General features: G+C 39.3%; 1 protein-coding gene across 12 annotated transcripts in view; it reads right to left on the reverse strand.

Moving 5' to 3' along the window:
- Positions 1 to 962: 962 nt before the first annotated feature.
- The window catches only part of arhgef25b (Rho guanine nucleotide exchange factor (GEF) 25b), a 39617-nt gene continuing 23084 nt past the window's right edge, over positions 963 to 17495 (reverse strand). For 9 of the 12 annotated variants that reach the window (XM_086292248.1, XM_086292243.1, XM_086292245.1 and 6 more), the window contains 15 exons: positions 15417 to 15739; positions 15208 to 15312; positions 8379 to 8500; positions 7990 to 8056; positions 7748 to 7851; positions 7470 to 7539; positions 6763 to 6852; positions 6576 to 6668; positions 5833 to 5883; positions 5659 to 5736; positions 5378 to 5569; positions 5124 to 5304; positions 4828 to 5033; positions 4590 to 4730; positions 963 to 2959 (listed from right to left, as the gene is read on the reverse strand). In XM_086292248.1, coding sequence (XP_086148374.1) covers positions 2858 to 2959; positions 4590 to 4730; positions 4828 to 5033; positions 5124 to 5304; positions 5378 to 5569; positions 5659 to 5736; positions 5833 to 5883; positions 6576 to 6668; positions 6763 to 6852; positions 7470 to 7539; positions 7748 to 7851; positions 7990 to 8056; positions 8379 to 8500; positions 15208 to 15312; positions 15417 to 15739 — 1925 coding nt within the window. In that variant the 3' untranslated portion in view covers positions 963 to 2857. The remainder of the gene's footprint in view (positions 2960 to 4589; positions 4731 to 4827; positions 5034 to 5123; positions 5305 to 5377; positions 5570 to 5658; positions 5737 to 5832; positions 5884 to 6575; positions 6669 to 6762; positions 6853 to 7469; positions 7540 to 7747; positions 7852 to 7989; positions 8057 to 8378; positions 8501 to 15207; positions 15313 to 15416; positions 15740 to 17495) is intronic. The other 3 variants (XM_086292249.1, XM_086292251.1, XM_086292252.1) reach the window with 2 other exon arrangements.

The following is a 17495-nucleotide window of genomic DNA, read 5'->3' on the forward strand; positions in this document are numbered from 1 at the left end:
CAGTGTGAGTCTATGCAATGCAAATGAACAACGAGACCACTAGGATGTTGTGTGTCACATAGTCAGATGACTGAAGGACAAATGGCCTCTGCGTGATGCAGAAATTTCAGGCAGTCTTTTGCTTGGAGTACTGAAATTTTTTATGTTCAGAAGTGTAGAGCAGGTGCCAGCAGCACGAGTTTATGCCTTTTCATGATTTTGCTTACTGTATAAAAATTCTGTTTATATGTATGTGTATAGACCCAGCTGCAATTTTTAATATAAAAATATAATAATTAATTAGTTAGACCATATAATTAATCATAATATAAAATATTTGACTTGTAAACTGGTAAATTAAAGAGCTCACATTGTGACTCACTCTTTAATTCATAATGATGAGCATTTCCCTCCACTAGAGGGTGCTAAGCACCATCTGGTTCCCTGCTTTGTAGACCAGAGATCAGATTGTGTGCAGCTTCGATGTTTCGTTTGGATTTTCTTTTTAAATAATCTTATAAAAACAAGACAAAACAACCTGATTATTACACATTTGGGAACATAAATCTTCTGGATAGCGACCAAAGGCATCCATTAAGTTATACACTGCACATTATAATGAGGCTAGGAAGGGGTCCTCTGGCCTGTATTAGGAAAACTAATTCATGGAAAAGACAATAAATGACAGGAAATAGCTGCTGACTTACACTCTGACTGATCGATTGCAGACTGTTGGTTTAAGATGGAAATAATTCATATTTCCCAGCAACTATGCTTTAATGGGTCATTTATATTTAAAATAGACGGGAAACATGGAAGGATAAATGAACTGACCTATCAGCCTTGAGACCTCATAGGCACAAGGGCCAAAGCAAATATCGAGAACAAGTTACTCAATGGGTCCAAATAACAAGAGACACACAACAGTCAGGAGACGCTAAAAGAGACACATGAAGTGAAAAACTAAAAATGATGATAACAAATATCTGAACAACTTCTTTAATTCCACGAGTGTATCAGGACAGCACGAGATTCACCGATATGATCCAACACAAAATTATTTACATTCAAGACGACAATGACGAATGAGCACCTCGGTTTTATCTGTGTTCCCTTTTTCCTCTCTCTGCTTGGTTATGACAAGCTTTGTGTAAGTCCACAAACATGTTTAGTTCAGATAAGACTGACAATGGCAGGGTTAAAACAGGCCACCAGACAGAAAGCACAGCTATTCGCTAATCTCCAGGGACTGCAGGGATACACATAACTCGTGTGGATTGAGATCCTGGACTATAACTGGGATTTACAGTCACTTGGCAATTTCATGGATACAGTTATTTGAGGAGGGATTTAAGATCTCAGTTCTCTGTGGGAATAAAGTGGAATTGGTCTCCTGTGAAAATATTACGCATTATGCAAAGATCCATCAAAGAATTTTCAAAGGAAACAGGAAGAAATGAATACATAAACACCGTGAAGCACAGTCTCTGTGGTGACACAGATATATACACTTCATGTACACACACACACATATATATATATATATATATATATATATATATATATATATATATATATATATATATCTGGAAACTGGCGGGCACACCCTGAGAGGAAATATATGCCTGCATTTACACCAATCAGCCAAAACATTAAAATAACCTGCTTAGTGAAATGACCTCTTTGGAGAAAGGGTGTCAAACATAAGGCCTGGGGGCCAGAATCTTCCTGACACAGACACCAATCTGGTCTACTGGATAATGTGAAAGAGGGCGTAGTCTCGACTTTTAACTCTATTTTGGTATATTTAACAGCTTTTTCTGCTGATAAGGACTGCCCTCCTGCATTCATGCTAAAGTATTAACAATTAGAAAAAAACAGAATTTTTGTTTGCCCCCATTTTTTTTTACTCTTAAATGTCTACTCTTAAAACATTTCTTGTTTGTTTGTTTTATAATGGGTCCACATTAAAAACAATAATAATAAAATAATTCTAAAAATGTGAATTAACAACAATGTTCTGTTTTATAATTACAGGACAGTCAAGGAAATGAGGTACCAGAACTTTTTCTGTAATTTTACACAATTATTTCTTACAATTTAACCCCAAAGTCATCCTGATAAAATTAGTTCATGTCTTATGGCAACATTTTTTTTAATCAAGCAGAAAAACTGAGACAAAATTTTGAAATTGCACTTTTTTCTTATATTAAGATATCACAGGCATTAAATGTGTAGATAAACCTAACCCACTTGAAATCAAAGTGGGCTATATGTGCCCCCTCAATGTAAAACAAATTTGGCATCCCAGCTTTGGAGGCATGGATGCAGGTTCACTGAGTCTGTGGAAAACTTTGTGTTCTGTGGAATGGACGTGTTGCCTGTGGACGGGGCTTTCTCGTGCCTTCGTGCAGATCCTCAGTCAGAATGGGTAAAGTTTGGAGGCCAAGTCAACAAATCTGACTTTACGTCCAGTTTTTGCAGTGCGTATTGTGCACTGTCCAGCTGGAAGAGGCTGCTTCGCTAATAAGGTGGAAGAAACATCCAGATGAATGGCAGCACCTAAGGCTTCGCAGCAGGTTTTTGCATTGCAAGAGATGATCGGAATTGTTCGGTTCATCTTGTTTTTAATGTTATAGCTGATTGGTAATGTATATGCAGATGCACTCAAATGAATACAGTCACACCAAAGTAACTTCACTAGAATAGTCCCCACATCATAAGCCTAAAGGAAATATGAGACAATATGTGAAAACAGAGACGCGCAGACTCGGACAGCTTGTGTACATGAGTGGAACAAAGTGTCCTGGCAGTCAGACCTAGTCGAGGTACTCCAGCTCCAGAAGGGTAAACTGAGTTCATGTGACACTGCAGCGCATTATTGCTCGCTCTCCTTGAGCTGATCCAAGTTATTTAGTTGATGCGCTGAATAAGTCCCAGCGTCCTTAAATGTGATCGTCTGGAAACTGGCGGGCACACCCTGAGAGGAAATAGGCAATTTTTACACTGGCATTTGAAGCAAAGACACACTGCAGATTTTCAAAGGCTTCCTGTTAATCAGGTGATTGATTCTGGCATCAGTGTAATTTAGTACATTTGCAAAATAAGACTGAAAAGGCAAACTTTAAAAATAACACGGAGATAAAAGAATTGTGCTGTTAAGGCTGTAATATTAGCATTTGCAGAATAAAGTGATTTGTTTTCACCACTTGAGGTAAATTTGAGGTAATTTAAACAAAAATTGTTAAATTATTTAATACAGTATGCACAAAAAAAACTATAAACATACATTTTAAAAATAGAAACTTTAATCAATTAAAGTAATACGAGAAGTAAATAAGGCTATGCTTGCATAATAAAAAGCCAGGAAACCCTGCTCAAGTAGAACTCAAAGCAAGCAAGAACAAATAGGGGTTTTTTAGTCATTAGGTAAATCATATGTGAAAAGGTCAGTTGTTGCACCGATTATGAAGGCCCTGTCACCTCTGCTCTTTTAGCCTGGATCTAGGAGAATAGGGCTGCAAAAGTTATGTGCAGTTACTTCATCAGTAATGAAAAATGAACCGGTACTCAGTGACTTTCTTTACATAAATGTAATTAAGAAGCTGTTACATAAAAATGGCACGGAGTCAGGAATCATGCATGACATGTGTGATAAAGGCTGTGTGAAAAGGTAGATAGGAAACTTTTATTTTATTTTCTTGTGCATTTAAAGCACAATAGAAACACAGCTGATCCAAAACACAAAGAGCAAGCCAAGAGGACAAGAACAACTTTGTGGAATCAGGCCAGATCAGCACGTCTAATAAGTATTGTAATCAAACTGCTTCCTCCTCTTGGTGGAAGTCTGAATGAATGAGATAAAAGAGCAGGTCAACGGGTTTTCCATAAACTGGCTGCAGGTTAGGTCAACCAGGTTTGTAAATCCATGCAGTAACAACAACAGGATATTTTCACAAAGGCATACAGAGAGTCATTTCCCATCACCATCAGTGATCGCCACAACAAACAGCCTCAGTCCACGCACACAGACCAGCTCCACAGAGCTGATCTACATCACTTTATTTTATTTAGAAATGCTGACTGCATTGAATTATATCACATTCTGCAGCCGACTGCAACTAGTGTTGACTAAATGGCTGCCCAGAGCTTGATGGTTGTGCACATTCACCATCCCTTTGATGACAGGGCAATTGTCCAGACGACTGATTGGATCTTTCTGCAAACAGTTGCAGTCTGACTTGGACGGACTGCAATCACTCTTAGAGACATTGTTGAAATTTTGCAAAAAAAACCTGCTAATTTATAAATGCAGACAGACTTGTGACATTTTGCCATCAGTCTGAATGAGTCTTTGACCAATGACCACAGCTCAAAGGGACCCGACTCAATTGGGTGCCTGCAAATGTAATCGTTAAATGTGAATTTCTACCTATACAGATAATTTGGGTTCAAATAGACACTTTAAATGTTCATTGATGACACCAGTGCATAACTATAGACCGTAAACAACTTTTACTGTATTTTCTTTCAGGAAGAATAAATTATCAGCATGGCAGATGCCTCATCTGTTAAATAACTGAGGTCAGTCAGTGTTGTGTATTATTTACCTGCAGGCTGTGATAGCTGCAGGGAGCCAGGCCATTGGATGTGCCACAGTCACGTCTCACCTCTGAGCACAGACTGAGCTGCATGGGGGAGGAAAGTGAGGGATGAGCTGCACAAACTGTTACCACGCAAGGGTTAGACACCTTAAAGAGACAAAGAAGTCAAAGTTAAATCGTGAGAAAAATACAGATGCATGTTTGTGCATAAATATGATGGTGAGCACTGCTGTTTCACACGCACCGTTTGCGAGGCCGGGCTGTGCTGGGATGAATGCATAGAGGGCAAGGAGGTGTTATAAGACAGAAAACAGGGCTGCTGACGCCTGTCCACGGATGCTGAGGAGTGAGGCAACAGGCCAGATGCTGATGTAGATGGAGACTTTGTGTTCCTGCCCAGGCTGTTTGACTTACTTTCCCTCCGTTGGTATTCTATCGGAGATTGAAGAGCTGCAGCAGACAGGAAGATATGTTGCATTATTCAGACAGACCAAACTCTTAAATCAACAGTCGTATAGAAGAAAGACTGAGCTCCGGTACCATTAAGGAAGTTCCTCTGAGTCTCTAATATCTGGACCACATCACTGTGCCAAGCCTGCTGTATATCCGGAGATGATGCCTGCATGATGAAGCGCGTCACACTGCCGTCAGTGCCTCGAGAAGTCAGGACCAGACAGCAGGGATCTTCTTCAGAGTGCTCCTCCACACCAAGGCAGCTTACCTGCAAAACACAACATGCTCATTTTGAACATTAACAAAAGCACTCAACACTCAGCACTCAAATATAATCTCACCTTGATGCTGTTTCTAAAGGTGTACCCCGGCAAAGGGAAACCCTTTTTCTTATCAATTGGCTCACTGAAGATGACCAGCTGCTCAAACAGGAAGACCCGCCTCTCCCTCGCTTTGGACAGGAAGCCACTTTCCTGCTCGCTGACGGAGAAGGTATCCTGCTGGAGCAGCTTCCCCTGAGCCGTGATTTTCCCCTGAGCAGTACATATATCATATACCATTGTCAAAGAACACAAGTCATCCCGGATATGCGTCTTATTTTTTAAAAAACGGCGGATCTTACCTCAAAACCTTGGAGCCTTCCCACATTCATCATATCATTACATCGTTTTGGCACAAAACACATAACCTCCACTGCTCTCTGAGTCAGATGGATAGCAGTGAAAACATAATTTTAGTGTGCGATTGAAATGATAAAGCATTTTATTGGAGTTTCCATTTCATAATGAGCTCGTACCTGCAGCTCCTCCACATCCTTCCCAGCTTTGCTGTAATACTTCAAGAAGTCCTGAAGGTGCCAGTCAATAAGAGATTTATTTTAATTTTCATAAAATAAACTGAAACAACTTGAATAGAAAACTGTAACATAAAGTAAGGAAATAAGGACTTATAATGGTTCAGTATAATAAAAACCTCCTTGTGACTAGGATCAAAATCAGTGGCTGAATTTAAATTTTCATATTTGGCAACCGGTTGCAAAAAACTGGGTGACAGCTGTTTGCAACCAGTTGCCGAACCTTTTGCATTCACTTTGCACAGGTCACCTGGACCTGTGCAAAGTGAACGCACAGGTCACCTGGATTGAAGGAAACTGTCTCAAAATAATCTTAATCTCCCTCTGCAACCACTCTCAGACAGATTGGAGAAGGTTTTTAAATAGCTGCCCTCTAATTTATAAAAGCAAATGGATTTTCAATAAGTTGCAATCAGCATGAGCCTGAGTACAACTCGTTCGCAAGACATCTTTCTGCAATAGAGAACGTGACTCAACTGGTTACCCGCTAGTTGTATGCAAGGTTGCTGAGAGCCTACTCACAATTTTCAGTTGTGAACGTTTTAATTTAAGTAAATTAACCCTTTTACTATTTAATATTTTGATCATTTTGATGTTTCCTGAATCAAACGAATGACAGATTATTTTAATATTAACATGTAGCAGGTGCCATGCAAGTGAATAGGTCATCTTTTTAAGTAGCAAACCTTCAACAGTAGCTGATACTTCATGATCCTCTGAACAGGTTTGATAAGCAGGTCATTGAGCTGCAGCCTGTGACCCAGCTGTTGTCTGAGATCCTGTCAGAAGACAAAAATGGAAAGAAATGTGAAAAACAAGGGTTTTTTAGGCTGAAAAAGTCATCTCTGCGGACAGAGACCATTGGGCTCTCACCTCAAAGTATGTCTCGATGTATTCAGAGACAATGTGCTCGGACTTGGGTTTGTTCTGACAGTAAACCACATACATGTGAAGACGCCGCTCCTGGAAGTGGAAGAGGGATAATGGAAATTATTACAAATAAGTGTGGAGCAATGAGCAGGGTAAGAATTACACCTTAGTGTCCAAAGCTGAATTAGACATGCTGCAGAAACTTAAAGAAATAAAGATATTTGGATCGAAAATCAAATCAAAATTATGAGTTTATTCTGTTTATATTCCTGCTGTAGCACAGCGATACGGATGCTCGACTGTAAAGTGCCAATAATCGTTTTCCACACCCTTCCAGTTTCTCCACATTTTGATGTTTTACATCAAAACACAAAATAAAAGTTGCTTTCTTTGTGTTTAATGTTGCCGTTTGCAATGATGATCATCAAATCTTCTGAAGTTTAGAGTAAAAACAACAAAAAAATTTAATAGAGCTCAGAGAGGTGTAGATTCAGCTCCTTTTTACAAACAGCAGGGTCTCAGTGGAAGCGTCTTCGACACTGATTGCTGCCTGTTATTTACCAGCTGCACCTGCAGTCAGCTGATCTACAAAAAGAAAACACATCTGCACAGCAGCAGGCCGAGGCATTACATCACTGGGGACTGTGATGACTAAATGTTCAGACTGAGAAAAAAAAGGACACAAGTCTCTCACTGATCTTTAGGCTCACATGTTTGATGAAGAGCCGGGCCAGGCTGTCTGGATCACCCACACATTTCTCCAGCTCTCCCAGGAAATAACTGTGTGACACGAAGCACAGAAGGTCAGGCAAAAGCAGCCAACCAGCCAAACACACACACACGTACTCAGAGGCAGGAAACAAACAGCAGCAGGGGGTATGACACATGCTTAACAGCTATGAAACATGAGAAGTTTAGGGGGAAAACTTGTTAAACATAAGAGATGTTCATATTCAGAGGAACTCAGGGGGGAGACATTCTGACTCACTCCTTATGCCAGTCATAGATCTGGTGGATATTTCCAAACACAATCCTGTCCTTTCCTCTCAAGTCCTCAGGAACGCCCTGATTACCCATGGTGGCCATGTAACCCTGTATAAACACAAACATGTATCTAAGTTGCTTATTTCTATACGGGAAATAAACTCCTTTGCTTTTGGTACAAATTAAGCAATGTCAGGTGTTTCTTATATAAATACAAATAAGTAGATCATTTGAGGTGAGGCATACCTGCACTATAAGTCCAAGATCTTCAACATATAGCCTTTCTGTCTCTATCAGCTCTGTTAGCACGTATCTGAAAGACAAACATTAAAAAACATGATGATGATCTCAGGGCTCTGTGCGAAATATCAATCATAGTTAGTCACAGTTCTCTCAGCATAAAGGCATGAAACAAGGGCAAACACATAGCCTTTATCTATAAAAGGGAAAAATGATAAAAGAGCAAGGGGATCATTCCACAATTTGGGGGCAATAATTGAAATCGGACAATTGCCCGTGGTTTTCAAAGGGGCTTTTGGGACTGCCAGGAGCAGCTGGTCCATGGACCTCAGCAATCCTGAGGGGATAAAGAAGTTAGAGAAGTTACAGTATTTGGTATAATGCTTTAGACTTACATGCTCTTCTCTAAAGCAATGTTTCTCTCTTCTTCACTGTCCACTGTACCAGAACACTGGCTGGTTGAGTCATCGGTTACAGTACAGCTGTCCTCCCGTTGCAGAGTGTTGATGCTTTGACTCTAAAACACAAAAGGAAAACATTACATCTTTTGGCATTTCTGTAACATACAGTATTACATTCAATCAGAGAGGTCAGTTGGTTAAAGAGCTCTGGATGACTGTGAAATAAAGAGTAGAAAAGTAACTCTAGGTACTTTTATTCAAGTAGTATTGTAGATACAGCAGTATTTTAATCTGTATGCTAGTTAAAAATTCTGTTACTTCTTCCCCCACTGCAACACAGTGCTGTGGAGCAATCCATTCACACACACTAAAATCATTAGGCTTCATGCACGGCACATCCAAGGCAAGTTTATTTGTATAGCAGTTAGTAATCGCCGCGGGAAACACATCAGTGGGGCAATTTTGAGTAACCTGAGAATAATAAGCACATTTTCTGTGCTGCTGAGGAGAGTGTTGGGCAGACAGCAAGGTTAATAATGAGCAGTTTGTCAAGTCATATACTGTAACTGAGAGCCTGCTAACTGAAAAATGCACAGAAAGCTGTTAAGTAACAAACATCACTCTTCACCTAAAAGCACTGTAATCTAATGTGAATTTAACTGGAATCCTAATTTTTATCTTTTGCCTCAGTGAACAAGAGCCTATTGCAGAATCAGAACATGTTGTCAAGTAGATCAAATGTACATTTTATATTTGGAGAATGATTCAAATGTGTGGAGCTCAACTGGTTTGCAGGGATGCTCTGTTCTGCAATGACTTGCTGTTGTGCTGTCAGATAACTGGTAATGCTCTGAGATCAGGGAGCAGCTCAGCGGCTTCTCCAGCAAACAGTTTAATTTTCTAATTTATTCAAATTACTGAAAGAAAAAGCAGCAAGTACAAGTAGCACATGTACAAAGCACTACTACTTTAGACAATGTATTACACAACATCCCAACTTTCCATAGTATCCTGGCCCGATTCACCTGACAGTGTCCAGACTTTTTGCGTGCAAACAAATTTATGGAGCTGCTCATACATGCTGGTGATTAGTGGTTGTTACTAGTCTCTGCGCCAGGCTAACTGCCTTTTGGATGTTTGTTATACTGACCATACAAACCATGTATCCAATATATTTTCCAAACTATTAAACTACTCTTTTAAAGGGACAGTAAGACTGTTTATAGTAACCCAGGCAGCAGCAGAGTAAACAGTTAATAACTGAAAATAAATATGAAGCTACAGGTATCTAAGCAATGACATTTTTCTGCAGGGCCATGAGTTAAAAAAAGGCTAAAAGTGAGAGCAATCATTTATTAAGAAAAATAATGTGCTTTATGAGTTAAAGGATTAATTTAATCATTTAAAAATTCCTCTTATCACCTTTGCAAAGCTTACAAAACTTTACTCTGTCATCTTTGGAGAACTGTCCAACATCCACAGACCTGTTTCTCACCTTGCCTTTGAGGCTCTTCTTCTAATTTTGGCATGCACTCCGCCCTCAACCCTAACCCTGTTAAAGGCTGTTTTCTTTACTTAATTACTTCCAGATGCGATCAACGAAAGCCCACAGGATTCAATCTACTCCACTCCCTCTCAAAGATTACTCAGTACAGTGTAGGGTTTCTGAGAAATATTGTCGGTGCTTTTATATATTTATTTGTGTGTGAGCGTGCACATGAAAAATGCAGCAAAATTGAGTCATAATGCACAAAGGTCAGGTGGTGTATATGAATAGGAGTGCTTTTATATGGGCAGGATGTAGATGGAGACATGTGCAGTGTAAGTGTAATTATGCTTTAAGTTATTCATTATCTGCTACAAGCTCTGCATTACATTATCAGAAGATTTAATAACAAGAGACACTCCATGGAAAATCTGTGGGAAAGTGCAGAGGACTTTACTGTTTTTTGTGTTTTTAAAATATATTCTTAACCAACAAATTGCCCAATTAATTGTTTAATTCACAAATCAAACATTTGCCTTAAAATCTGTCTAATAAAATGTTTTTTATGGCCCAGAAGAGGCAGCGGAGTTTCTATTGATTTGATTTTGCATGATAGAGCTTTAAACTGAATCCATCCATGGCAAGTCAGATTGTGTTCACAGACAATGTTTTCTAGAAGTGTTCCTGACCCATGCAGTAATTTCCATGACAGAATCATGCCTATCTTTCATATAGTACACACAATTCTGATTTGTCCCGTGACCCTTTGATGATATTATGGACTGTAGACGATGACATATTTCATCTCTTTACAATAAGTCTTTACAATTTTACATTGAGGAACATTATTCTGAAATTTTTCCACACGTTTTTGCAAATTGGTGACCCACTGCGTCTTTAAGATGCTATTTTTATACCCAGCTATGTTACAGGTCTGTTGATGCTTAATCTAGGTAGTTTTGTTTTTTTTTTTGCTTGTTTTTTCTTTTGATTGTCAAATTGCAGTCCGAGAGTCAAAATACTTTAATTAGTAACATACACAGAGGAAAAAAAATAAACGAAGGGCTCTTGGAGTGTGCATATGAGTGTGTGTTTCTCAAGAATCTTTCATCTGATCTTCTTAACACTTGGCAGGTGTACTCCTGTTGTTCAGTTCTCATATTCTGGCTAAAAGCTGTTTTCTGTTAGGCTTTCTCAACAGTCTGACACACAGCCTGAGAGCAGGAAAGAGAGGCACATGCAGAGTCTCTAACAGAGGAGAACCATTACTTTAAGAACTTACATTTTAATCAGGGAGCTAACATAAGATAAATCTGAATGATACTCTATAGAGCTATGTCTAGCCCCCCACTACAGACTGGTGGCATGTCAAGGGTGTATTCCAGCTTTTAATTGAATTTCAATTCAACTTTTGTATAGTGCCAAATCACAACAACAGTTGCTTCAAGGCATTGCATGTTGTAAGGTAAACACCCTACAGCAGTACAAAGAAATAAGAGAAAACCCCAACAATCATATGACCCCCTATGAGCAAGCACTTTGGCGACAGTGGGAAGGAAAAACTCCCTTTTAACAGGAAGAAACCTCCGGCAGAACCAGGCTGAGAAAGGGGCAGCCATCTGATGCAACTGGTTGGCGTGAGTAAATGATGACAGGACAAAGACATGCTGTGGAAAAGGGCCAGAGATTAATAATAACAAAAAAAAAATAGATGAAGAGAGGTGTATAAACATAGTGAGTGAAAAAGGTGACTGAAGAAGACTCAATGCATCATGGGAATCCCCCAGCAGCCTAGACCTATTGCAGCGTAACTAAAGAAGGATTCAGGGTCACCGGATCCAGCCCTAACTATATACTTTATTAAAAAGAAAAATTTTAAGCCTAATCTTAAAAGTAGAGAGTGTGTCTATCTCCTGAATCCAAACTGGAAGCCGGTTCCACAGAAGAGAGGCCCGAAAACTGAAGGCTCTGCCTCCCATTCTGCTTTTAAATTATTTAGGAGCCACAAGTAAACCTGCAGTCTGAAGGAGATATCCTGGTCAGAAATGACTCCAAGATTCCCCACAATGTTGCTGGAGGCCAGGGTAATGCCATCCTGAGTAAGTATCTGAGTAGAAACAGCATTTCTAGGATTTTCAGGGCCGAGTACAATAACCTCAGTTTTATCTGAATTTAGAAGCAGAACATTTGAGGCCATCCAGGTCTTTATGTCTCTAAGACATAGGTGTCAAACTCTGACCCGTGGGCCAAATTTGGCCCGCAGCCTAATTACATTTGGCCCGCGAAGCCATACCAAATTACTATTAGAGCTGGCCTACTGGTATTATACAGCTAATATATATATTGTTTAGTATTAAGCTTTGCTTGTTCCATATTCAGTTTTACAGCAAAACGTGTTTGAGTCCATAAGAAAAGATTCATTCTTATATCTGGAGGATTAAATATATTTCAATAAATATTAACGTTAGCCCGCGACTTTGTTTCAGTTTTGAATTTTGGCCCACTGTGTATTTGAGTTTGACACCCCTGCTTTAAGACATTTCTGCAGTTTAACTAATTGGTGTGTGTCATCTGCGTAGCAGTGAAAATGTATGCTATGCCTTCTGATGATACTGCCTAAGGGAAGCATGTATAATGTAAACAGAACTGGTCCTAGCACTGAACCCTGTGGAACTCCGTAATTAACGTCAGTGTATGAAGAGGACTCTCCATTTACATGAACAAATTGGAATCTGTTATATAGATATGATACAAACAACTGCAGTGCAGTAACCGTAATACCTACAGCATCTTCTGAGAGCTAACGGGGCTAAGCTACCTGCAAAAAAAACTGCAAAGAAGCTACATTTATTACAAGTATCATTATTACTAAAGGACACCGAGGAGTAACTAAACATCTGACACACAGAAGGAAGGTGCAAGAGGGCCATGCAGCTACCAAGTTGGCTACAAGCTAAGTTAGCGAATCCCTTAAGAAATAGTGAGTGAATACTGTGAATATAATTAGCAGCAACAGAGAGTGTGCTGTAGACTGTAAATGAGTAATTCAAACTTGTTGTGACAATTAAACAAGACTATTTTTTAAATTGCATTGTCACATTATTTTAGTAAGGACTCGTTAACAACAAAAATGTAAAAATGTATATATATTTTACACCAGATACCTTTCCTGTTGCAATCCCCAAGGAAAATAAGAGTTTATGTCTACTTCTATTCAATTCAATTCAATTCAATTTTATTTATATAGCGCCAAATCACAACAAAAGTCGCCTCAAGGCGCTTCATAGATACAGAGAAAAACCCAACAATCATATGACCCCCTATGAGCAAGCACTTTGGCGACAGTGGGAAGGAAAAACTCCCTTTTAACAGGAAGAAACCTCCGGCAGAACCAGGCTCAGGGAGGGGCGGCCATCTGCTGCGACCGGTTGGGGTGAGAGAAGGAAGACAGGATAAAGACATGCTGTGGAAGAGAGACAGAGGTTAATAACAGATATGATTCAATGCAGAGAGGTCTATTAATACATAGTGAGTGAGAAAGGTGACTGGAAAGGAAAAACTCAATGCATCATGGGAATCCCCCGGCAGCCTACATCTATTGCAGCATAACAAAGGGAGGATTCAGGGTCACCTGGTCCAGCCCTAACTATATGCTTTAGAAAAAAGGAAAGTTTTAAGCCTAATCTTAAAAGTAGAGATAGTGTCTGTCTCCCGAATCCAAACTGGAAGCTGGTTCCACAGAAGAGGGGCCTGAAAACTGAAGGCTCTCCCTCCCATTCTACTTTTAAATACTCTAGGAACAACAAGTAGGCCTGCAGAGCGAGAGCGGAGCGCTCTAATAGGGTGATATGGTACTACAAGGTCATTAAGATAAGATGGGGCCTGATTATTTAAGACCTTGTATGTGAGGAGCAGGATTTTGAATTCAATTCTGGATTTAACAGGAAGCCAATGAAGGGAAGCCAAAACAGGAGAAATATGCTCTCTCTTTCTAGTCCCTGTCAGGACTCTTGCTGCAGCATTTTGGATTAGCTGAAGGCTTTTCAGTGAGTTTTTTGGACATCCTGATAATAATGAATTACAGTAGTCCAGCCTGGAAGTAATAAATGCATGAACTAGTTTTTCAGCGTCACTCTGAGACAGGATATTTCTAATTTTAGAGATGTTGCGCAAATGGAAGAAAGCAGTCTTACATATTTGTTTAATATGTGCGTTGAAGGACATGTCCTGGTCAAAAATGACTCCAAGGTTCCTCACAGCGTTACTGGAGGCCAAGGTAATGCCATCCAGAGTAAGAATCTGATTAGATACCATATTTCTAAGATTTTCAGGGCCGAGTACAATACTTCTGGGGTCTTTTGCTTGTTCTGCAAATACATAAACCACTACAATATAGAGCCACCATGTTAAAGAAATGAGCTCATTGTTTTTTATGTATGAAAGATTCAAAAATATTGACTGATACTTCCGATTTTTAAATCACCAAATATGGGTTGGAATACAAAGCTCTTCATGCACACATGTATGTTTGTGTGTGAATTCAATTATACCTCTAACGTAGTCATCATTTAATGTGTTATGTTGTGGATCAATGTTCAGTCCTTAACTGCCCACAAGTGACACAGATCATTTAGATGACGATGATGGGCTGATAACTCGTGGAATAAGAAATGAATTAGTATTGTCATGTTTTGGCATTCCTGCTGTGCTTACTGTGTGAGTTATTTCCTGTTTTATTTTGTTATCCTTGGTTACGACCTCTCAGTTGTACTTCCAACCTTTGTTCTGTTTTTTTCTGGACAACCTGCATTCAATTAGTCAGTCAGTCCCCTGAGAATATATGCCATCAGCTGTCCACGTTTCACTTACCAGACTGACTTGTCTGGATAATAGTCAAGCTTTTGTGCGCATGTTTGTTCCTAGATTTCTCAGTGTATCACTTTTGGGATTTTTTTCCTTTTTTCTGCCCATTTCAGGATTTGTTTTCTTGGATTTTGAGTTTTCCCTGTGTCTTGTGTGTCCTATGTTTGGGTCTTGCTTCTTCTGAGAACCATCATAACTACCCTTTCAAGTATTTATTGCACAAATACACAACAAAATTGTTAGTTGTTTTTTTCTTCATGTGCATCAATGTACCAGGTTGTATTCACAGCATGCAAAAGAAACATTTACTGCCTGTGTCTGATATGGATGAATTTTAAAAGTGTGCTTCTAGCAGAGTTACTTTTATGACTTCTATGAGACCTATTTATGGTGTTTAACTGCTGAGAAAGAAAGAGGCTTTGAATCAGTTGCATTTATAGGTGTGTAAAGACAGGTTAGGCGTAACATCATTACTAGACTCTGTGCGTTTCTGCCTTGCAGGAGGTCCGATAAGTAGCTCGGAGAAGCTGGATGTAAAGAAGAATGAACTGCTGGATTCAACAGGCCATCTTTCCACTCCTGGCAACAAAAATAAACTGTAATTAGGAATAAATATATCATTATACTAATATAGCATATCTCAGTACCGTAAATGAGTTTATATGTCTGTCTTAAATACTAACTGTGTCTCCAGAGGTGAGGATGGTGTAGTTATTGTGCACTTCCATAGGCCTTTGCTGAGTTTCAGTGTGGGAAAGGATCAACATTGGTTGCCTCCCATCTGACCCAAACATCTGCTTCTCGCCTTTCCCCGCTCCACTTCTGGCATCAGAGCTCAGCTTGCGGACGGGATTGGTAAGCCATTTCTTCAGAGTGGTGACAGGGTGCCGTGAGCCTCCAGACGAGGAGTGCGAGCAGGGACTGGAGCCGCCTGAGGCCTGGTGAGGCACAGAGCCCACTGAGGGAGTGATACTGCCATCACTGCCTGCCACAGAGTACGACTCTGCTGCAAAAGGAGCAAGAAAGAAGGGGGGGAAGAGAACATGAATAAAGTCCAGGAGCTAATTGCAGGGTATATCCTCATAGGTCAAATGTTGCAGACAGAATTCTGCACAAAAATGTTCAATTTCCTGTCTTTATCCCACACTGTAACTTCAGTAGCTGCAGCTACTGTACCTACGGGCACTAAATGATTTTAAATACCAGAGCTGGTCTGTTCTCACAAGGAAAGGCTAAATAAATTCAACTGGAAATGTTATAGTAAAAGTTGATTTGCGTGCATTTGTTGTGCAAATTCACAGGAAAATGTAGTTAAAGCAATACTTTTGTAAAATAATAATCATTTTTTTAAAAGATCTCTCCTATTTTAACATTCTTTTACTCAACACTATATAATTTGATTTATTTTGTTATGCATTAAAGGAAATACAAACCCAGCACCAGAAAACAGTTGGAGCACTGTGTAAAATGTCAAATAAAAGTAAGCTGCCAAACCATGGATACTATCAGAAGCTTTTCATGGTCTTGCTCTCTTCTGTTTCATGTTTTCCAAGCAGAATTTCAAATTTTGATTTGTCTGACCACAGAACAGTTTCCACCTTGTAGCCTCAGGCAATTTTAAGCGAACTTCGGCCCAGAAAAGCCAGCAATGTTCCTGGATCATATTCACATGTGACTTCTTTGCATCACAGAGCTTTAATCTGCATTTGTGGATGGCACGGTGATTTGTGGAAGTGTTCCTGAGCCCATGCAGTGATTTCCATGACAGAATCATGCCTGTTTTTAAAGCAGTGCTGCCCAAGAACAAAATACACAACATCCAATACTGATTTTCTGCCTTGTCTCTTGCACACAAAGATTTCTCCAAACCCTCTGAATCTTTTAATGATATTACGTACTGTTTACAGTTTACATTGAGGAGCATTATTTTGAAATTGTTCATCCATTTGTAGATTGCAGTTTTTTGCTGATTGGTGAATCTCTGCCCATCTTTACTTCCGAGGAACTCTGCCTCTCTAAGATGCTCTTGTTACACCCAGTCCCAAAACTGATCTGTTGCCAGTTGTTGTGAGCTGTTTGAGGGCCACTAACTTTTCCAGCCTTTTGTTGCTCCTGTCCCAACTTCTTTAAGATGCGCTGCTTCCATCAAATTCGAAAAAATGTTTTATTGTGAATAAAATATCCACTTATGAGATTTACAAATGATTGCATTTTTTTTTCTCAAATTTGGGGAATTGGGGATGTAGTAGTGTAGTAGTATTCACATCATTTAGTTAAAAAAGTAGGTATAAAAAGTTAAAGTTGGCATTATGAAGCAAATGAACTTGTTTATATATCGTGTTATATTATTTATTGTTAGTTAAATATTTTCATGGAAAACTAATGTTTTAGCTTGTCATTGTAGAGCATTTTCTTTAAAAAAAAATAATAAAAAAATAAAGTGGCAACTATGTCAGAACTCTTCTGGTAAATATAGCTAGTGACCCCCGGATATATATCATGTTCATAGGATCAAACCTTTCTGATAACACAAATTAAAGCATTTTAAAATAGTCACAACTGAGATCATCATGTTTGCACTGAATGTTCTCAGTCAGCAGCTCAGCCTGGACCAGTACCAGAGATGACACCGTTTAACACCACAGCTGGATCTTGTTTCCAGCTTTAAGTCTCTCCACTGTGGAAACTGGTATCAAATCGTGAACCACACGGTTTTAATCAAGAGCTGCAACCTTAAAATTTCACTCTGTTTTGCTGATCAT

The sequence above is a fragment of the Aulonocara sp. 'chitande type north' Nkhata Bay genome, linkage group LG5 (assembly GCF_057382095.1).
Source record: "Aulonocara sp. 'chitande type north' Nkhata Bay isolate Kocher_YH1m ecotype deep benthic linkage group LG5, A_spYH_male_GT1.1, whole genome shotgun sequence".
In the NCBI taxonomy this organism is placed as follows: domain Eukaryota; kingdom Metazoa; phylum Chordata; class Actinopteri; order Cichliformes; family Cichlidae; genus Aulonocara; species Aulonocara sp. 'chitande type north' Nkhata Bay.